Genomic DNA, 23,406 nt, shown 5'->3' with positions numbered 1-23,406 from the left:
CATATGATTCATTCGGAGATTCGTCAGTTTCGTCACCGTATTATGTGCAGTGGTTGGTTCTGCTGCTCATTTCTTTATGTGAGGAACATTTTTATTTTTCTATTGTGTAAAAATTCATCCGAGAAAAAAGGATGAACTTTCTATTTTTATTGTGCGAAAAACACAGATCAACATGATACTATTTTTTTTGGTCATTTTCTGCTGCCTCTGAGTGAGGATACTTTTGAAAAATATATTTTATACCTGAACAAGCTTATATCTGGTTAAGTAACGGTTAAGTAAATAAATCTTTTTGCAATGTTCATTTTCTGTTCATTATTTTAGTCTTTAAACTCAAATAGACAAATATGTGGAAATAAATAAAAGGGGCGGGGTGGGGAGGGGTGTTTCAAAAGATCAACAGGAATCCTCAACAAAACTCAATATCAATGCAAGTTAGCTATCTGAGACTGTCTGTCTATCCACACAGCTGCTAAGGTGCAGCTCTGCAGGGGCAGAGAAGTTGCTGTATTCTCTTCAACCCAGTGGTTGACTCATACTTCCTGTCAGGCAGTCTTCGCCATAACGGTGAGCCTGAGGCAGCAAGCATCTTCCTCATTCTTGTAAGTGTGAATTTGTTTTTCTCATAAATTCTTATTGATTCTTGGTGCTTAAAATTTTTCTTCATCATTTGAGTATTATTTAAGTCACATATGCCTGACTAACAAATCCAAAAGCATTAGGATGTCGACTGGAATAAATGCAGAGCAATAAGATTTCTATTCATTCTGTTTGAATAAAAACATAGAACAGGACCATACTATAACGATTGTTATCGTAATGGAGTGTGAATATTACAGAAGAGGATTAAGGCCAATGAAGAAAAAAAAAAGGTTGGCAAGATAGCTGCATTGTTCACAGCTTCTGATGTGTGAATTAAAACGTAGCCAAGTAACAGGACAACACAGCTGCGTAGTTATTCCAAGTACAGTAACAGTATGTACTGTATAGGAATTCCTGTACACCAGGGGTGTCAAACTCATTTCACATTGTGGGCCGCATATAGCCTCGGTAGATGTCAAGTGGGCCGGACCATTAAAAATGACACCATACTCTGCTGTAAATAACCAAAATAATATGTATATCCTTTGTTTTGGTCTAAAGAAGCACAAGAATACTAGGAAAATGTTGAAATTTAATGAATATATTTTTTACAAAACATTACATGAAGGACCTTAGATTTCCTTAGACAAATATGCAATTTACTTTTATCATTCACATATATGCATTGCAGCTGATCCCATTGACTGTACAAAGGCACCAAACCTTAACAAGTAATTGCTATTGAAAAATATAGTAATGCACTTTTAAGATTAAACAAGATTTATAAAGAAAGGAATTTTTAAAACCATTTACACGAGCATATAAATTCTAAATGTAATCCCTGCCTACACCTTACAAACTAAGGAGAGTGCTATAATATGTGTAAAGAATAAAGTATTCACATATCCTTGATAGCGTCTGCTGTGTTGGGTCTGTCTCAGTGACAGACTGAGGCTGGTATTGTCTTCTTCTCTGATCAAAACAAGGTTGTCTTTTTCTCTGATCAAAACAGTGTGTCCCCCTAGCGGATATTACATGAATTGCACATCATTAAAAATATTCATTCCGTGTCTTTTATGCATTTTTTCACTTTTAAATGATCCTGCGGGCCTGATCAAACCTCCTTGCGGGCCGGTTCCGGCCCGCGGGCCGTATGCTTGACACCACTGCTGTACACTGTCGGTGGGAGTATTTGAAAAGTACAATATTTTAGTTTGAAAAATATTGGAGCGTGTGATTGCAAAAACTGACAGAACAACACAAAGATCCTACAAACTTTTTAGAAATGTGAAAAATGGAAACCAAGCTTTTATTTTAAAGATGACGTTAACTGTCAACTAATTGGAAAAAAATAAGTGTGTATACTCAGAAACAAAAGGAACAACTCTGTTTCGTGAAATTATTATTTTCTCAATATTTTGGAGGGGGGGGGCATTCTAGGGAAATATGTACGAAGCAATTGAGAGCAATTAATTTGGGGACAATCCAACTTTTAACGAAATGGTTCTCAAAGAGGTCTTCAAATGCTATTTAAATGCAAATCTATACAACTCCCAAGAAAATAACTGGGTTCGATAACATTACAATCACATAATTATAAAACGGCACTGGAATAGCACGGTAAATACTACGCTTTGTGAATAAAAGCGCAGTACGTTGCTTGTACTGGAACTGCAATTTGTTGACCTAACCATTAAACTTAAATTAACCCTTAATTTTTACACTTCAGCATTGGAGAAAATCTACATTGTCATGAACATCCCACATAAGGCATGTTCTTCGTTTCTGCTATCGACATGATCTTGTCGATTCACTTGAATCAGGAATGGCTTTCTCATAGAATCTGTAGACATTGACACCAATTTCACTGAATTAGCGATGTAAAAGATTTTGTACCAAATTTTGCATGGAATAAATGGCAAATTAATAAATAGATGATATCAAATAAGCATGATTTATATAATTCACATACTCAGAATACAATACAAAATAAACTGTGAAATACAACTCAACTTTATTTATCGAGGACTTTAAAAAATAATTTTATTTTTGTTTCAGCCGATTAATCAATTTATCACCCAGATAATGATGGACTCTGATCCGTTTATACAGACATATGCTCGCTTGGTGAATATTATGATGAAACAAAAGTAAATGACGCCTGCGTTTGTCAGTTAAGCTAATTTGTTCAGCAAACTTTTCTGAATACAAGGCTGTCCAAAATTCTGGTCTGCGGTTCAGTTTTGGTCTACAGTGCCCGCAGCAAATTCACATTAAAGTGTGGATGAACTGTTGTTTCATTGCTCATTGATACCAATTCAAAACAACATTACAGAAAGACACTCAGTTTTATTCAGAATATCAACCAGAAAACACGGATTTAAACGCACAATAGAACGAAAAAGATAAACAAGTGCACGTGAGGGTGATGCGGTTCGAACACGGACCAGTCGGAAGTGGAATCCCACAAACGCAGATTTAGGTAAATCACGCGAAAAAAAATTATAGAAAAGCGAGATACCGAAAACGTAAAAATCACTCGCGGCAAAAACCGGGAAAAGCTAATCGCGGAACAAAAAGCAAGGTAAAACTACAAACCCTAGACGGAATGAAAAAAGTTCAATTACACGAGCAAGAAAACCAAAAGAGACGCGATACAGCGACAGGATAAACACGTACAAAAAACCCAAAACTATGACGAGTAAACGACTACGAACAAGAGGAAGGAGTCTAGAAAACGGCACTTCGACAATAATAGCGAGCAGGAGCGACAATCCGACAAGCAGGCTCGATGTCATCGTGGCAGTCCTTCGATACACAGGCGCTCGATTGCACGACGAGAGGCAGGTGCACCGCCGAATGGTCACGCCCAACTCTCCAGCTGGTTCTCGGGAAAAACAAAACAAAACAAAACCACAAGGCAGCGCGGAACATGACAGGAGGGGGTGGGGGCAATAGCTGTGAACTTGGCAGCCCTAATGTAAAATGACAATATTTACAAAAGAAAATATCATTTTTATGATTCTATTTGTGTTTTATGGCTGGTGCGTGGTCGATGTACTGAGACCAGCGCTGCTCTTTTTTTCTGCCTAAAATGCACGTAAACTTGCATAGCAGGCGTGCCATTCTCATCACTGTTTTGGTTGTGTCATACTTCCTGTTTGGCAGCCTCCTATATCATTGTGAGCTGCACAGTAAAAGTCTGCAAAATATCTTCCTGATTCTTGCAATTATAATGTATCCAAATCGCATTAACCGTAATGCAAAAATGAGCACAAGCTTCTTGTTTTCCATGAGGAAGTTGGCTGAATTAAACAAAAAGTGTAGTCATAAACATAATATTTGAATATAGTAAGCAGGCAATTGATAAAGAATAATTTTCAGTTGAATGACTTTCACTCTTATATACTAAGCAATTTAATTAAAACTTTATTCTTGTTTTCTTTGCGAGTTTCACACTCAACAGACAAATACAACCGAAAGCCTGGATAATAGTCTGCGTAATTAGACATAATTCAGGTTGATGATGTAACTGACAATTTGCATGAAAGCCGTTGCAGTGCACAAAATATCATTTTGGACAATTATGCAAACTATGTTAAGGTGAACACTTCTGTACTAACAAACACAAGAAACAACAAAGACATTTTCTGAAGTAATTTCGAATAAAAAACCCCCACAAAGCTTCAAGACTCATATTAGAGGAGTCAGTCACAGCATTAGCTTCCTCTGAGCTGTCAGACGAGGAAGAAGAGCACAAGTTCACTGCTTGTGTGACACCCATTTCCTCTTTTTTTTTTAAAAGAGATGTTAAAATAGATATAAGTGTTAGGCTAACGTGGCACACACGCAGACACAGAGACACATATGCAAACTCTCGAGATAAACTAACATAACATAATGAGACCCAACTACACCATCCTGTGTGTTTGGAGACTTAGAGTTCTTCAAATCTCCTTTTGTACAAGGGTCATTAAATAAATAAGTTGAATTTTTCAGTATAAGAACTTCTAATACAAATCGAAGCTTACTTTTTTTTTAAATTCGTAGTCTCCCAGCACTACCACACACTTTTCCCATCTGTGCACAAACCTCCGTATTCCGTCAGCGTCAAAATCTTTGGACTGATGTCTCAACCAGTCACTCGCAAAACTTTTGACTTCATTGTCACTTTCAAACTTAATGTCTCTCGTGAAAGCTTATAAGTACTGTCTAGACCGGGGGTCGGCAACACGCGGCTCCAGAGCCGCATGCGGCTCTTTATCGACATCTAGTGGCTCCCTTGAGCTTTGTAAAAATGTTTGAAAATGGAAAAAGATTTTGATAGTGGGCTAATATAGCTCAAATAGATATAGATACATGTTGCAGCTCCGAAAAAGGAGAGTTGTGTTGTTCGGTTTTTTTAAACGTACACTTTATTTATGTTTTTAACAGTCTCGACAAACACAGAGACGTCTGACTCCGTGCCTTCTCTCTTCTCGTTCGACTCGAGAGGCGTTCAAAGACAGCCTCTGAAAAACGGAAATTCATGATCACTTCACTGACACTAAGAAAAGCGAAAATAATGCACCAAAACAAAAAAATCAAGCGAGGAAATCACAAAATAAATTCTATGGGGGCGTTTGTGAATACACAACAAAGGAATGAATAACATAAACAATTCTGAGACAGTGCAGTCTCCTACATACATACAGCATGTGTTTCCTTCATTGTAAGTTTTATAGAAGGTTTTTATTTATTTTTTGCGGCTCCAGCCATATTTGTTTTTTGTTTTTTTGTCCTATATGCCCCATTTCAACATTTTGGGTTGCCTACCCCTGGTCTAGCCAAAAAAAATAAAAATAACATTCTCACTCACATTCATAGCTATATGCAGTTTATTTGTTCAGGCAGTAATCTTTTTTTTAAAATGTTTTTGTCAGGACATGACTCATCATTTGCCTTTTGTCCTCCTGTCCATCTTCCTGTCAGTGGCTCCAAATGGTAAGTTAAAACCACTTGTTTTCAAAAATGTCAATGCAGCTCCCGTATTGCTATTTACAGGATGTGAGTCATTCGTAAGTGAAACTGGCCTAATGAGGACATTTTGTTCCAAGTATGTGAACTGCAGTCACTTCATGGAAGTTTTTCTCTTTTTAAATTAAAATTACGGTAAATTAATTACTTTTTTTAAAAATCTCATGCAGTGACCTGTTTTCTACAGTTGTTTGTTTCCTCCTTCCTCCACCATTTCACCACACCTGCCGAATTTATTGATTTATTTTTTTACGGATGTGATTTGTTTTCATGTTATTCGTTTAATTTGTAATTTAGGCCAGGGCTGCCCCACGCTGATACTCAACATCTATTATCCCACGTTTTAGATGTTTCTCTCTTCTAACACACCTGAGAGGGACAAAGGAAGATGGACTGTTCTAAAATATGCAAGAATCATGAGGACGAGTGTTTGGCAGCTCTGACATAGGGCCATGTGTCATGCGTGAAGCAGTATTTTAACCCAGAAGCAGACGTGACGCTGAAGTTGAAAAGTAAAAGTCTTTACAGTATCTGTAAAAATCCAAAATAACTGCAGAGAGAGATACGGAAGACATGGAAGATAACTCACGTAATGACGTCTCACTGAGTAAGCTGAGTTGAACCCTTCCAGGGACAGCGGTTACTACAGTGGACAGCTTATCATGTTATCAGGTTACAGGGTGCGTGAAAGGGTTAAATACTGTATGACAGAATGAATGTGACATGAAAGAGTTGTTTAAGATTTTAAGCTCATATCTTGCTATTCAGGATATTCCCCGATGGTTCCCAAATTCTGATCGATCAACCCTAGTTTGGTACTTTGTAAATGTTGACGATCAGAGTTCGTAAAGATGGTGTTGGATCAAGCCGCTTCCCAGGTTGAAGATTGCTGCTGGGATTCCGTCAGGGTCAGCTGCTTTGTTGTATTTCACGGCCCGATTGCAGATCGGAATTCTTTGAGCTATAGTAGCCAAGCAAGAGAGTCTTCACATGTTGAGAACGCTTCGTCAGTAGTGGCCTTATGATTCAGAAGTTTGTTGAAGTGTTCCTTCCGAGGAGGGTAAGCATACCAGGACAACAAAGATAGTATTTTCGTGTTTTGAAAAATCGTCACATTGGAAATCTTCCGCCACTTCCCTCTTGTGAAAGCATTTGACAATCCTTCTTTTTCACAGGTTAAAGAAAAACATGCTGTACTGCTCATGGTGTTGATGCCAGGAGAATTGAACAAACCCCTCAGATTTACAGTTACTGTATTTAGTTTTAATTTACAGTATGTGTTTTTGTATGTCTTTTTATTCATAGGATGGTGTCAAAATGAAGAAGTTTGCTATAAGTCCATCGTAAATTCCTGCAATGACTGTGTCAGATCTGGGCCATACTGCGCTTGGTGTCAACAACTGGTATGTTTTAAGACCAATCTGTGATTTTACTATTTGATCATTTGATTTTATAGGTGACTTGAATTTATGATCAATGTTTTCTTCCAATTAAAACAAACAAAAACAGATTCTTTTTCACCACCGATCACTCAACTAGCCTTGTTTCTCAAGTCTCCAGTGTAACTTCATTTTTATGAAAAAAACATTGTACATAGTTGATGTTGGGATGCTGGAGCAGGTTATGTACACCCTGAACTGGTTGCCAGTCAATCGCAGGGCTCACATAGACGAACAACCATCTGCGCTCACACTCACACCTTGGGACAATTTAGAATGTTCCATTAACCAGCGACCCATGTGTTGGGAATGTGGGAGGAAACCGGAGTACCCGGAGAAAACCCACACATGCACGGGGAGAATGCAAACTCCACCCCAGGAAGGCTGGAGCCGGAATCGAACCCTGCAATTCTGCACTGTGAGGCCGACGAGCTAACCACTTGAACACCAAGCCGCCCATATCATTCACAGTATCGTAATTTTATCTCAATTATAGTAATATTCATCTTGTCTTATTAAATGGGTTCAAAGCATTGATAATGGTGCTCTTTGTGTGTGGTGCCCCAAACGCAGGTGTAAAAAATGTAAAGTTAAAAATTAATCTGATCCAATTCTCATGTCATCTGTCAAGAATTTCACCAAATCAGGTGAGCAGGAGTCAGCACGCTGTGAAACGATAGCTAAATTGGTGGAAAGAGGCTGCAAAGAAGAAGAAATTATCAACCCCGTGAGCAGTCAACAAATAGAAAGGAATGAATTTTTGTCAACATCATTCAATATGGAAGAGCCTATCCAGCTAAGCCCACAGAAGATAAGCCTGAGATTGCGACCTGGTGAGTTTGAGTTCTGATTTGATCACATTAAAAGTCTGTGGTGTGTTTGTTTGTTTGTTTTTTTACTCTCCAAAATAATTACTGTAATTCTTAACATTCTGAAACAACAATTGAATCGTCACATTGTTAATGACATTCTAATACAGTGGAACCTTGGCTCACAATGAATTTGCTATGAGACTGTTTGGAAATCCAAATGTTTGTGAACCAAAGCAGTTGTTCCCATTTAAAGGAATGGAAATAAAATGAATCCGTTCCAGTCCCAAAGTTGCTTCTGCGCATGGATCACAGGGACTCCACCTAATGCTGCATTGAAATGCAGAACCAGGGATGCTCTATTGGATTTTTTAAATTGAATTTTATTTTTCCATTAAGTTTTTATGATGAACATTGTATTAAAATTTAGAAAAATGCACAATTCCAGCACACGTTGCAAGTATCAGTCATATCGCCAGGTTAAGATATGTAGATACAAAATAAGCATCAACTTTACATTGTCCAACAACAGAGGCAACATCAAAACAATCATCACCAAATAAAACAAAACTAGAGTATCAAAAGCACAAGAAATAAGAACCCTGCAAATAAAGGTACCCAATAGAGAAAGTTAAATACTACAACTATGACTACTAATTAGTAATAATAATAATAATAATAATAATGTGAGGTTTTGGGGGGAATTTAGGTCATTCCAGCCTATATGTGTCAGTGAGAGCTCACCAGACGCCGCTGGAACCAACTTTCCAGGGCTTCCAAACAGCACAACGACTTGTACATTTTACTTTCTTGGCAAAGTTATGATACCCATAATATTTTATTATACTGAGGGGTAATTTAGACCAAAAAACAAAACGAAACAGAAGTACAGTACAAAGCATTTTAACCCTTTCATGCACCCTGTAACCTGATAACATGATAAGCTGTCCACTGTCATAACCACTGTCCCTGAGGGCGTTAATGTAAAATATGTGACTGAAAGAGTAACCAAAAGCATAATTGTGTGGATGATGTGATTGTCTGCGCACTGCAGCGTATGACTGGTGTGCATGAGAATTAAGTGCTTATTTTTGTTCCCCCCATCCCCACCCCCCCACCCCCTGCTTCTGCACAGGGCTTCCAACCACATTCAGTGTTTCATTTAAGAGAGTTCAAGGCTATCCGGTGGATCTCTACTACCTGATGGATTTGTCTTTCTCCATGAGAGATGACTTAGAGAATGTCAAAGACCTTGGGCAAGATCTCTTTGCAGCGCTAAGGAAAATTACAGCACATGCCCAAATTGGTAATGTTACATCCACTATTACACCTTTCGTGATCTTGTTAGCTGATCGTATTGCAAGAAGAAAAAAAAACACGATAAATATGGGACTAATGTCATTTCTATAACTTTAGGGTTCGGTGCCTTTGTTGATAAGACCGTCCTTCCATACACCAACACCAACAAGAAGAAATTACAGAAGCCATGCGATGAGAATTACCAGTGTCAAGCTACCTTTGGCTACCGGCATGTGCTTAGTATGACATCAAGGATTGAACAGTTCAAAACTAAAGTAAAAGAGCAGTTGATTTCTGGGAATTTGGATTCTCCAGAAGGGAGCCTTGATGCCATGATGCAAGCTGCTGTTTGTGGGGTAAGGAATCAAGCATTAATATGAACTACAGCATATACGGCAAGGGTGCCCAACCTTTTTTGATCGAAGATCTACTTTTTGATCAACCAACCTCCCGCTATCGATTGCATCTTGATGAAGCCGACAGGACCAGATCATCTGCAAAAAGCAGAGAAGTAATTGTAAGGCCGCCAAAACAGACACCCTCACTGCCCTGGCTGCGCTTATAAATTCAGTCTATAAAGGATATGGTGGAGAACCATCCATCCATCCATCCATCCACCCATCCATTTTTCTGAAACGCTTTATACTCACAAGCGTCACGGGGATGCTGGAGCCTATCCCAGCTGTCTTTGGGCAGTAGGCGGGGGACACCCTGAACCGGTTGCCATCCAATCGCAGGGCAGATAGGGACGAACAACCATCTGCGCTCACATTGACACCTAGGGGCAATTTTGAGTGTTCAGTCAGCCTGCAACACGTGTTTTGGGAATGTGGGAGGAAACCGGAGTACCCAGAGAAAACCCACACAGGCACGGGAAGAACATGCAAACTCCACACAGGAAGGCTGGAGCCGGGACCGAACCCACGACCTCTGCACTGTGAGGTTGATGCGCCTGGTCCACCAGGCCAACCGGCGGAGAACCTTCACTGGAATTTAACCCTTTCATGCACCCTGTAATCTGATAACATGATAAGCTGTCCACTGTAGTAACCGCTGTCCATGAAAGGGTTAATCCGATTGACTGTTGGCAATGCGGAATAAACTCGAACACCGGTAGTACAGCCCATACTAGGGCATCTGCACTTCCGGAGCAAATCCTCTGGGGACATGGTTGACATTCTTCTCCAAGCCCACAAAGCACATACTGGCTCGTTGGGCAAATTCCCACGCAGCCCCAAGAACCCTGCCAATGGTGTCGGGCTGGTCCACTATTCCACTGCCAGGATGAAAACTACACTACCTGTACTTTTCCTGGAGTCCTGGATTCACATTTATGAATAGACCTTACAAAGGAGGCTAGTTAGTGTGATCCCCTGTGCCTCTTCTTGAGAGGTACTGTCACAAATATCACCCAGTAAAGCGACACAATATCCAGACAGAGCCTTTCGGAACTCTGGACAGATCTCATCCACCCCCAGGGACCTGGCTCCCTTGGTGAATTCAATGTGAACCCAGTTCAGATACCCCAGACTTTGCTTCCTCATGGGAAGGTGTGTCGGTGGACTCGACAATGACTCTAATTCAACGAGCTCACCCTGAACGTCCCAGGATGACATCACTCGCGCCCCATCCCTACTAAAAAAAAAATCCCAATTTTTTTTGTGGCAATCTGGAGCCCTGGCACTGATGCAACAATTTATACTAGCTTGAAACCATGGCTCCTGTTTATAGTCGCGATCAGCACTGTTAGCTGGTACGACGACGGTTACCAAAGTGCAACCTGACAGTGAACTGAAGAGGAGGAGATCATGGGATGTCGCTTGTCGAATTATATTATTCTGTACATTTAGTTGAAAAACATATTTGAAGAAGACAGAGAGGCAAACTGAAAGTGGTATTTAAATGTAATCTTGTGATTGATTTTGAAAAGTCTTTTGGAATGACACATGTTGTTGTTAGGACAAGATAGGTTGGAGGAACAGTAGCACTCGACTGCTCGTGTTGGCAACTGATGATGGATTCCACATGGCCGGAGATGGAAAACTGGCTGGTATCCTGGAACCAAATGATGAACAGTGCCACATGGAAAACAGCCTTTACACCAAGACCAATGAAATGGTACGTGTGGGCACACGTGCTTATGGGCATTCACCAGCAGGGTCTTTGTCACAGCTACTTAGTGTTGTGCACCAAGTAAGTTTATACATTGAGTATATAATATCCATCAATTTGTTGAAAGTGATTGAACAACAAGGAGGTATGTTATTCCTATCTGATGAAATGTGCTCTTACAAATGCTGATATTAAACTGGCGAAATGTGTTTTAGAGCAGCAAACTTTTTTGCCCCACACACCGGTTTAATGTCAGGCAATATTTTCAGAGACCGGCCTTTAAGGTGTGGCGGATAAATACAACACAATAATATGATATCACCTGAATGATATTGAGGTATTTTCCAAACAATAATAAACACGAGTCAAGGAACGTCCTATTTGGCCGCAACACCCCCTGGTCGCTATGGTAATGTTTAAACGTGCCTTTAAAATAAGATACACCCCAAATACAAAGTGCATGAAAAATACGACTCGCCATCGCCACATATACAGAGTGGGCTTGGTGCGTGGGAATCTCCCGTTGAGATAAATCTGTATTTTAAGTAGGACTCGATTAAATGTAGTCTTGTTTTTCTTGGAAGTCGTAGGCTCCTCTTCTGTCTCCTGGCTGGACTTTTTCCCCTTCCTAAAGAAATTTTCCCATAACGTTTGTTTTTTACTCATTTTGCGAGCTCCTGGGTTTCATTTTAGCGGTAACCTATCACGTGACCGAGAAGCGCGCCTAGACCTGCGTCAAGAGTGACATACTGATGTAACAGAGAATCCGATAATTTTTCAAAATAAAACATCTTTCAGATTGTGAAATAAATAAAACTGAAGTCATGTAAATGATTTATTCTTTCTGTGTGGCATAGTAACCAACGACTCACGAACCGGTACCGGTCCGCGGCCCAGGGGTTGGGGGCCTCTGTTTTAGAGCGGATTGCAATCTTGTATTATAATTACAATATAATATAATGGAGAGTTTAACCCTTTTATGCACCCTGTAACCTGATAATGTAACAAGATAAGCTGTCCACTGTAGTAACCGATGTCCCTGAAAGGGTTAATGTGGTGTGTGTTGCATTTAATGTGGGATGGCTGTGTTTGTTGCGAGCTGATTGTGAGTCTGTAGGCGACATGTTTGCAGGAGAAAGGCATGATACCTGGGGAAACAAACACAAGCACATGAAAAACCGTCACACAAAAAAGTCAACAGTACTTCCAACAACGTGCCACGCGGCTGCCCTTTAATTTGTATGCAGTATACGATAGCAATACAGTATGGTCAATTGTAATTATATGATAAACACAATGCAGTAACTCATGAGTGACCACTGTAAATGTTTCATCATATCAATGTGAAGGACTATCCCTCCGTTGGACAAGTAGCGATGCAGTTGGAAAAAGAACATATTCAACCCATATTTGCTGTGACAAAAAATGTGGAAAAAATGTACAAGGTAAAATAATCGACATACTCATCAATATGTATATCAATTCAGCATTATAGTGTGATGAGGTGTTGAATGAATTTGAATCATATATTCCATTTTATTGTAGCAACTCTCCAAAATGATTCCAAAATCTGAGGTGGGAGTTCTTTCCCAAGATTCTGGAAATGTTGTTCAACTGATTGAAAATGCATACAATGTAAGTTGTGATTTTTTTCCCCTTTTTCCTGAAGAGAAACAAATTCTTGTTGTTTATTTTTTCTGCATTTAAAACTTGCATAATCTCTCGATTGCATTTCCAGAGATTGTCCTCCAAAGTGACCCTAACCCATGATACGCTCCCTGAAAATGTAAGAGTTGTCTACACTCCACGTTGTAATAATCCAAAAGAAGAAGGGGATAACAAAGGAGTTTGTGACGATGTACGTGTGGGACAGAAGGTCAGTCCCTCGTGGTGTTCGAAAGCTTGATTATATTAAATCAATTGAAAAAAATAGAAAATTATGGTAGTGAACATATCGTAAGCCAATCAGCAGGAAGGTGGTAAGCCATGTAATATTTTATCAATAACAAAAGCTTAAACTCTCTGGAAGACTAGAAAGCAGGGCAAAAAAAAAAAAAGCAACGCAAAAAACAGTGTTCACAATGCAATGAAATTATTTTGTTTCCTTGTCTCAAGTGAATGACACCAAATCCTGTGACTGACTTAGATTAAATATTCCACACAGAAAACATGGGAAAAATACACACACACACGCACACACATCCATATACATACAGTACATACACACACACACTTTCTCAGAATGACTCTTAATATTTCCCCACAGATTTCGTTTGATGTAACAGTAACAGCGGACTCATGCATCGAGAACAAGACATTCTCGATCAGACCACTTGGTATTAAAGATACGTTGACAGTGAGCTTATCTTCGAGCTGTGAGTGTCAGTGTAAAGATCCAAGCGAAAGTAGCCAACAATATTGCAAAGGCAGAGGAAGAATAAGATGTGGTATTTGCAGGTAAGCTTTATCCTTTTATTCATCATGTACAGTAGTTTATAATTTATTCATTCCCCCCCGAAAGGAAACTCCAGTTTCCATTCCGATGCATTCATTCCATCACACAAAGAACCAGAAAACACACATGGCTCATTGGGTACACAAACGGTGCTGTGCCAAAGAGGTGGTTGGTGCCTTTCTTGTGACCAAATTGATAGTGTCGCGGTGTATAGGACCATGACTCTCATTACACTCCATTCCAAATTTGTCGATAGAATTTGAGCAAAAAGGGCAAAAACTTTCTTTGTTTTTTTGCATAGTTTCTCCACTTCAACATTTAAGATGATCAAACAAAAGGATAATCCAAGTAAACAGAAAATGCAGTTTTTAAATGGTGATTTTTATCCATCCATCCATTCTCTGGGCCGATTTATCCTCATAAGGGTTGCAGTCTTGCCGGAGCCTCTCTCAGCTGTCTTCGGGCAGTAGGCAGGGGACACCCTGAAGTAGTTGCCAGGCAATTGTAGGTCACACATAGACGAGCAACAATCCACACTCACAATCACACTAACGGGCAATTTCGAGTGTTCAATTAACCTACCGTGCATGTTTTTGGAATGTGGGATGAAACCTGAGTACCCGGAAAAAACCCACGCAGGGATGGCGACAACATGCAAGCTCCACGCAGGAAGAATGGGGCTGGATTTGAACCTATGACCACTGTAATTTGAGGCGGACGTACTAACCAGCCAACCCCCGTGTCGCCAGTGATTTTATAATTAAGTAAAAAGAAAAGCAACTTGTCCCTGTGCGGAAAAAGGACTTGCCCCTAAAACCGAATAACTGTTTGGGCCACCCTGGGCAGCAACAAGTGATATGAAGTAGTCCAACTTGGCATCCAACTACTTGTAAAATGATCAAGTCCAAGTGATTTACTTACTTACCTTGATTACTTTTACTTACTTTACTTACCAAGTTACTTACATCCATACAGAGTAACAATCTTATATTGACATGAAAACAAACTCGTTGTTGCCTTTATATCAGGGATCTTCAATTAAAATTCAAAGGGATCTGGTTTCAGAGAAGTTCTCAAGGCAGAGGTCCAGATCTCAGGGCATTAAATATCGAAAAGGCTTCCCGTTCTCTCTCCCTCTGTTGGTCATTGTTCTTGTTGGTTTCTCTGCACGGGTTGTAAATGGGAAGGTAAATTCATTGTGTGTTTTACACACTTGGCTCATAAATCTGGTCCTGATTCTGATTGTGAGTACAAGCGCCAACAAATTTCCAAGCTGTGCAAAACATTTTTCAATGCAATGGGGAGGCTTTAGGGCGCTTAAAAAGGGGAGTGGATTTTTTTTTCCAAATAAACATCCCAGTGAAATTAAACCCGCTGTAACAAACAGCAAAATTTTTAACTGAGTTTTTTCTTACCGGTAGTCACGGACATAAATGTTTCTCCATGAGAGTCCTCAGGAATAAGGTGGACATTGGAAGAAGTCAAGGAGATGCCTTGACTTGATGGGCTGGCTCTGCCCCGCCTACCTTGAGTTTGATACGCCACTGAGCATTTTCAATGACTCAGAGGGAGAACCATTTGTTTGCAGTTGTTTTTTACCTGTTTGTTTTATTGATCACGTCAGAAAACTGAGTGGAAGATTGAGTTACTCTCCTAAAAGCAATGTGTTTTTGTCCACGAGTGTTATGTATACCCATTGAACTTCCAAATCTTAGAATTTTTTTAGGGTTGCTAATACTTTCTCTCATTCTTTTTAAGTTGCAATCAAGGCTCCGTCGGTCAGTTCTGTGAATGCGACATTGGCAACAAAGATGAACACTCACTGAGAGGATCATGTCTGAGCCAAAGCGGTCTTGAATGTGAGAGTCATGGAGATTGCGTGTGTGGCAGATGCCAGTGCCACACAACAGCAAGTGGAGGCAGTTACTACGGTGACTTCTGTGAATGTGACGATGAACACTGTGAGAAGTTCCACAATAAATTATGCGGAGGTATGTTTGTTCCTTATACGTAACATCCATCCATCCATTTTCTGAAACGCTTTATCCTCACAAGGGTCGCGGGGGGTGCTGGAGCCTATCCCAGCTGTCTTGGGGCAGTAGGCGGGGGTTGCCAGCCAATCGCAGGGCACACATAGACAAACAACCATCCGCGCGCACACACACACTCACACCTAGGGACAATTTAGAGTGTTCAATCAGCCTGCCATGCATATTTCTGGAATGTGGGAGGAAACCGGAGTACCCGGAGAAAACCCACGCAGGCCTGGGGAGAACATGCAAACTCCACAGAGGAAGGCCGGAGCCGGGATTGAACCCACAACCTCTGCACTGTGAGGTCAACGCGCTAACCACTGGTCCAACGGCGCTAAATAATCATAATTTTTAAAAGAGCTAAAGGAAAAGAATAACACAAATCTTGACCGTACTTATCCGGTTAAAATCAATGTGGCACGCACACAATGTATTTTATAGTTAGGTTAAAATGAAAGTATACTGTATTTTCACATTATTATTGATTCATATTATTGTTATTGTATCATGATTTAAATTATTATTATTATTATTAGTCCATTTTTCTGCCGATGCCAGGGCATTTCATGGCAGGCATTAAAAAAAAAACTGCTCTTCACTTGGATGGCAAAAAGTGCAACCAACCTGTGAATCCACGTGCTGCCATTCATACAATAGAATAAGTTGTGGCTCCCTTCAAATAATCTGTATATAACTTTGTGTTTTGTATTCAACTACTATACTTGGCCAGATTTCACAGAGTACCGTAAAAATCCAGTGAATAAAATTATGCCATCGAAAATGACACAAAATCATCCCACCGTATTGTACATGGATTAATAAAAATAAAATGGAAACAATATGCAAAGTCCCTAGAATGATGTTCAAAAAGGCAAGGTTTCATTATAATATGATATTTAATGTTACAAATTTGTGTAATAAAGTTGATGGTGTGTGGTCCCAGTGGCCCTTTTACATACCATCCTGCGGATTTGGGCCCCCTGGCTCCTTATCTTAAGCCAACAGACTTGAACTTGGGTCTTAAACTGGACAGTGAAATTAAATCCAGCTTCTTTCATTTTAGGCAGCTGGCTAAAGTAAAACTTCTCACTTCTCATGAGCACTTTGAAACAGTAATTCATGCCTTCGTCACATCCCGGCTTGATGACTGTCATGCACTTTACTTTGGAGTCAGCCAATCCTCCATAAAGCATCTCCAGTGGGTCCAAACTGCTGCTGCTCTCCTCTTGACGGGTACAGTACTCGTAAGAGGGAGCACATAACTCCTACTCTGGCATCTCTTCACTGGCTCACCATACATTTTAGCGTTTTTAAACTTCTCTTATTTGTTTTCAAATCTTTAAATGAGCAAATCGTGAAAATTATGCAAAAATTCTGAACATTTCACAATATTAGCAGTAAACAATAACAGTAAACTCGATTATATAAATGAACATGGTGGGCTACGTTTTGGGGAAATAAATTGATAGATAGAACCTTGAAACCTTCTGAAACATTTATTTTGTGCAATTAAACACTTTGTCCCCCCCCCCCCCCCCCAATTTTGCTGCCATAGACTGCAAATTTCCCCAGTGTGAGACAAATAAAGGTTATCTTATCTGATCTTGAATGTGGATAATGTGGAAATCCATATTTGGATCTTGGGAATTGCAGATAAATTGCAGCAATTAACTTCCTACCACTAGATGACAGTTTTGTTTTACAACATCTGTTTCAAACAACAAACTGTACAATTGAGTCCCTTTTCTTTCTATTCCTTTCAACTGATAGGAAATGGTAAGTGCAACTGCGGCAAATGTGAATGCTACGCGGGCTTTGATGGCTCGGCATGTCAATGCACAGTATCAAAGGAAGGGTGTCGTACCCCGAATAATACCATTTGCTATGACAGAGGGATTTGCAAGTGTAACCGTTGCGAGTGTAAAAATGGATACCAACGTCCACATTGCCAGACATGTCTCGGTTGCCCTGATGCCTGCCAAATCAAACTGTAAGTCATGTAATCATTCAGCAATTTTTAAGCGAATGACTTCAATGGACCCTAATCATATTTTCTTTTCCTTTTCATCTATTTTCAGGAACTGTATTGAATGCCTCGGCTTTCAATCTGGTCCGTTCAAGAAAAACTGCAGTATGGCTTGCGGAGCGAGTATTTCGCATAAAATGGTAGATCATTTCACTCTTTCGAACTCGCTGTGCCGGCAAAGGGACACGAGTGGCTGTTGGATCAAATTCAAGCTGGATCAACTGTTTGGAGAGGATAACTACATGGCTGAAATTCTGAAAGAGAGAGGTAAGATTCCATATAAATACATTCCGCGTAGTACTTTTATGTAGACCCCTACACAGTGCTGTAAAATATTCAGGTCAACTGTAAGTCAAAAGTTTTGTTTCTGCTTAAACTAGTGCATTTTAACTACTGTATTTTCCGCACTATAAGGCACCCCGAAAAGCATTACCATATTTTCCGCACTAAAAGGCGCACCTAAAATCCTTCCATTTTCTTAAAAGCTCACAGCGCACTTTAAAATCCGATGCGCCTTGTGTATGGTCATTATGGTAATATGTCAACCCCAAAATGGCTCCTTGCTGGAGACATGGTGACAACGCAGAGTTCAGAGTTGCGATCGGTTATGCAGTTGAACACGGAAATGGAGCAGCGGCAAGGGAGTTCAACGTTAACGAGTCAATGTTATAATTTGCTGTTGGTTTAGTGAGCTGTGTCGCTGCTTTATTAAATACGTTTTTGTAGCAGCTCTGAAAAAAGTAGAGCTGTGGTGTTGGTTTTTAAAACGCACACTTTATTAATGCTTTTCACAGTCTCAACAAATACAAGTACGTCTTTGTCCGTCTCCGTGCCTTCTCTTCTTCCGTTCGACTTGAGAGGTGTTCAAAGACTGCTTCCGAAAAACTTAACGATTACTTCAATGAAATTACGAAAATTGAAAATAATGCATCAAAACAGAAAATTAAGCATAGGAATCACAAAATAAATTCTATGGCGGGGGGGGGGGGGGGGGGGGGGAGTGAATACACAACAAAGGAATAAATAAACACTTCTGAGACAGTCCAGTCTCTTCCATATTACGGACAACTGATCGCTCTGTTGGCATTTCCTTGAGCGTAGCTCCATCTCATGGATGCATTGTAGATTGCGTCTTATGTGATGCGCCCAATATATGAAAAAAATTACAAAATAGGCCATTCATTGAAGGTGCACCTCATAATCCAGTGCGCCTTTTAATGTGGAAAATACGGTACATTTTCTCAAAAGTCGGCAGTGCGCCTTATAATCCAATGTGCTTCTTTATGGATCAATATTCTGATTTCTTGGACGTAGTATTTTAAATGTTCTGTCAAGCGCTCTGTTACAGCTGCAGCGGTTGTGAAAGCCTTAGATAAATAAAGCTGCATTGTATTGTATTCCCTTAGACATTGCTCCATCTAGTGGGTGCATAACACAACCGCAGCTCCTATTGTAGCTTTTATTCTATGTGCCTTATAACGCGAAAACGGCATGAAGGGCTGCCTTATACCCCGAAGTGCCTTATAGTGCGGAAAATATGGTACCTTCAATCACTTGTGTACTCATACTTCTTCATCCAGGTATTAAGGAATGGTTGTCTTCTGGCATGTCATATTTTCTCCTCAAAATGTACATACTCCAATTCAAATGGGGGTTGGAATGTTGTGGAAAACACAAATAAAAATAGAAGACAGTGATTTGCAAATCCTTTTCAATCTATACACTTTGAAGTAAAAGTCACACAGGTATCCCAGGCCAAAATTTCAAGTTACAGGTAACATTCGAAGTCAATACGTCAATTTGTTTACCTTTTAGTAATGTCTTAGCAGCTGCATCAACATTTCTTTACAAGCATCGCTCGATGTTTCTTTATATTGCTCCAAAATCCATGCCATGCAGAGGTAACAATTTGCTCTTTATGGGACTTATTAGCATGTGTTTAATTTGACTGACATTTGATGCAAATAATGAGACAGAGTGCTTTTCTTTTCATCTGAATAGCGGAGTGCACCGTTTTCGCCGTGTGTGACGTAGACTGAAGGTGGTGGGGGGCGAAGGGGTGGGGAGAGGCAACGGCAATTAGAAGAAGTGTGTGGAGCAGGTGCGCTCAGTTACGAGCGTGACTGCCATAGAAAACTGTTTAATGCTGAAGCGGGATGGAATGAAGCCCCAATTGAATAAGCAAGCACTATATCCCTTTCATTCGTGTGTGTGTTCTACCGCCGGCGGTGTGCTGGCCGTCGTGAATTTCGGGAAGATATGTTGATTTCCCCGAACGTATATTTTACGTGCCTGTCGCACCAGGTGATAGCCGCCCCCCCTGTCACGTTGCGTGGTGGTGGTGGACCCCAAAAAGCAGGCAGGAGGGAGGAGCAGGGTGTACTTGAAGAAGTGTATTGATAAAACACAGAGAAAACAAAATCCCAAAACAATCATAGTCCAAAGTAGCAAACAAAAATAACAACTGAAGCTAAAACAGAACCGTGACCAAAACACGACCGAAACAAACCTGACAGCAGCAAAGGAACAGCAAACAAAAGAGCATGACAGCAGCAAACAGCAACACACATGACAGTAGCAAAAAGCAAACAATGACCCCACACAGTGTTCGGGCAGGAGTCCTTTTATACAACTACGGTAATTACCAAATGACCAACAGGTGTGCAGCTGCCGGGGGAGCCCTACAGTGCCACCTGTTGGTCCCTAAACCGAATCATGACACCCCCGACCCCTTCACCGATTAACTTGCGGTGTGTGATGTCCGCTGTACAACACCCACTCCCACACGGCGACGATTACATTTAGGCGCGTGACAGCTGGCAGCCAGCAGCCAACATTTTGCCCATACCTCACCGAGTGACGCAGTTCGTGAGTGTGTGCGCACGTGTGGAATGTTGTTTGTCATCAATGTCGAAAGGAAGATTTGGCAGAAAAGTGATGCCCATTCAAACTGCCTGTGACTGACAGGGACGCAGATAATAATATTTTTCAATTTGCGACATTCAAGTGATGAGGGGCAATTTTTTTGGGAACAAATTCTGTCCTACAATTGGCAGGTGACCCATCCACTGTTCCATAGCTCTTGCCCAAGGTCAGCTGGGCCAGGTCGCTCAGCCTTGACCTTCATGAGGAGAAGAAGCACAATAGAAAATGACAATTTATCAAATCTGACAAAATAGGATAATAGCTTTGGAATTAATCAAAACACTGTCATTGGCTACCAAGCAATGACTGCAGCTGCATGAACAGTATACATGCTGACTTCTTGTGCCTACAAGTATTGATGGTGCATTACTTTTGAAAATAATTGATCTGTATTCCAAATGATCCGTCCACAAAAAAAATTGCTTTCTTTCGACAATTGGATGCTTACATTGTATTTACAAACTCTATTGTCTTATGTTTCACTCCAGAATGTCCAGAACCACCCAGCGTCGCGGCGATCATCGGTGGTTCCATTGCATCTGTGGCTCTCATTGGCATCTTGTTGTTAATGCTGATTAAGTTGCTTATCTACATGAAGGATCTCAAAGAGTTCCAGAAGTTTGAAAATGAAAAGAAGAAATCTAAATGGGCAGAGGTGAGAATTTGTTTTACATTATACTTCACATTTGCATGTTTTATGAAATGACAGATACACTATATGGGCTTTTAGTGTCATCTTTCACCAAACAAGCGCATGTCCGGTATATTCTCCACACACACACGCACACACACACACGCCTTAAATGCATAACCACATCATCCAGATCCCGAGATCTCCCCAGGTCAGCCAGGATTCTGTCCACCGTGTCCTGGGTCTTCCCCGGGGCCTAGACACACACACATATTTTCTGATCCGCTTTTATCCTCACAAGGGTCGCGGGGGTGGTGGAGCCTATCACAGCGGTCGGGCAGTAGGCGGGGGACACCCTGAACCGGTTGCCAGCCAATCGCGGGACACACATAGACAAACAACCATTTGCGCTCACAATCACACCTAGAGACAATTTAGTGTGTTCCATTAACCTGCCATGCATGTTTTGGAATGTGGGAGGAAACTAGAGTACCCGGAGAAAACCCACGCAGGCACGGGGAGAACATGCAAACTCCACACAGGGAGGCCGCAGCCGGAATTGAACCCTGCACCTCTGTGCTGTGAGGTCGACACGCTAACCACCCTACATTGAGAAAGAATACAAAGCTGGTTGACAAATGCACTAAAAGAATTGCAGCTGACCACAATGTCGATTTGTGCGGCTCATGTGTGTGACATAAAAATTTTGTTTTCCAATGCCAATTGGCTATTACCAAGAAGGTATGAACTCGGCCCACGTGGGTCGGCTTGAAATACTGATGGAAACAGTGACAGACTAACGGACTTATCGTCAGCCTGACGAAATGCCAAAATGCAAAGTATTGACGCGGGGGGTTTAATACAAATGCACAACGCATTTTTCATCTTTTTCTTTTTCATTATAGTTTGTGATTTTAAGGTGACATGTGAAAAGGTTCAAGCGATATGAATACTTTTTCAAGGCACTGTTGGTGTAGAGCTCATTTGTGATTGCTCTGTTTTTTAAAGGTTAGCTCCATCGCTCATTGTACACCTGGCTTAACATTGTCACTTCTCTTGTTAACAGGCAGACAATCCACTCTTCCAAAATGCCACCACTACTGTGACCAATCCAACCTTTACTGGAGAATGAAAATGAGACACAGCTTCAGAACGTGTTGCATCAAATTAAAGATAGTTTTTTCTTCCTACAAAAAAAAAATTAAATCTCTGAATAACTGAGTTTAAAAGTGAAGTTTCCAAAATGATGTATGTTGTTTATTTACCATGTTGACCAGGTAATTTGCTGTGTTAAAACACATTTGAATGTATAGTTTTTTAACTGCTAAACATAACGTATTTACATGGTCCTTTGTATTTTCAATTAAAAGAAAATTAACTTGTCTCTGCTGTTCCTACAGATTAAATACAGCCCTTTAGAATATCATCTATGTACTTGTGACTCCATCTGTTTTCGATATGTCTTATCCTTTGAAGTAAGAGCCCTCTCACACCTCGAACATGCACCCAGAAAATCTTTCACTTGCACAAAACACGCTATCATTGACCCTAAAAATTGCACTCACTTTAAAAATCTCACATTCACCATCATGGACAGCAAATAAACTCTTGCCAGAAAAACATACACAAAGAAAAAAGACACTTATAACAAATCCAAAGATTTATTACATTCACCCAAAATCGATCTCACCCCCATAAAAATTCACTCACACACCAAAAAATACTCGCATGCATCAAAACCCTTCACCTATCCCACACACTTAAAAAAATAAACTTGAAAGATTAAAACTTTCTCACGCACACGAAAAGCCAGTTTTCCATTAGTTTTTCCATTATCTAAAATAAAAATTTGGAAGAATCCAGAAATTTTCAAAACCTGCACTAACTCACGCGCACAAGATCGACTCAAATTGTGGAAAGATGTGTTGTTTCATGTTGATCTGCAAGAGTGGCTTTGGAACGAGGCTGTACACTTAAACCTTCTGCACTGCTGTATTTTAATGTTCGTCATGATGGTCGTACTTTGAGATTAGTATTTTTTGGGGGTGTAATACGTTTGAGAAAACTTTTCTAATCTAT

General features: G+C 40.4%; 1 protein-coding gene across 2 annotated transcripts; it reads left to right on the top strand.

The window, feature by feature from the left end:
* The first annotated feature begins 439 nt into the window (after positions 1–439).
* On the top strand, positions 440–22,753 carry itgb2 (integrin, beta 2). Of its 2 annotated transcripts, XM_086124046.1 has the most exons (16): positions 440–602; positions 5,505–5,565; positions 6,904–7,001; positions 7,669–7,870; positions 8,982–9,152; positions 9,263–9,501; positions 11,105–11,263; positions 12,607–12,702; positions 12,803–12,892; positions 12,996–13,133; positions 13,524–13,714; positions 15,471–15,703; positions 17,516–17,735; positions 17,824–18,038; positions 21,185–21,351; positions 22,394–22,753. In XM_086124046.1, the coding sequence occupies exons 2-16, from the start codon at positions 5,508–5,510 to the stop codon at positions 22,457–22,459; spliced, it is 2,343 nt and encodes a 780-aa protein (XP_085980172.1). In that variant the 5' UTR covers positions 440–602; positions 5,505–5,507; the 3' UTR covers positions 22,460–22,753. The 2 variants fall into 2 exon arrangements, with proteins under 2 accessions (XP_085980172.1, XP_085980171.1); XM_086124045.1 differs by lacking the exons at positions 440–602; positions 5,505–5,565; positions 6,904–7,001 and adding an exon at positions 7,031–7,455.
* The last annotated feature ends 653 nt before the right edge of the window (positions 22,754–23,406 follow it).

Source organism: Hippocampus guttulatus, chromosome 11, assembly GCF_054856545.1.
Source record: "Hippocampus guttulatus isolate MCC_2025c chromosome 11, RoL_Hgut_1.0, whole genome shotgun sequence".
In the NCBI taxonomy this organism is placed as follows: Eukaryota; Metazoa; Chordata; class Actinopteri; order Syngnathiformes; family Syngnathidae; genus Hippocampus; species Hippocampus guttulatus.
Note: the sequence above shows the minus strand (reverse complement) of the source record. Positions and strands in the feature narration are given on the sequence as shown.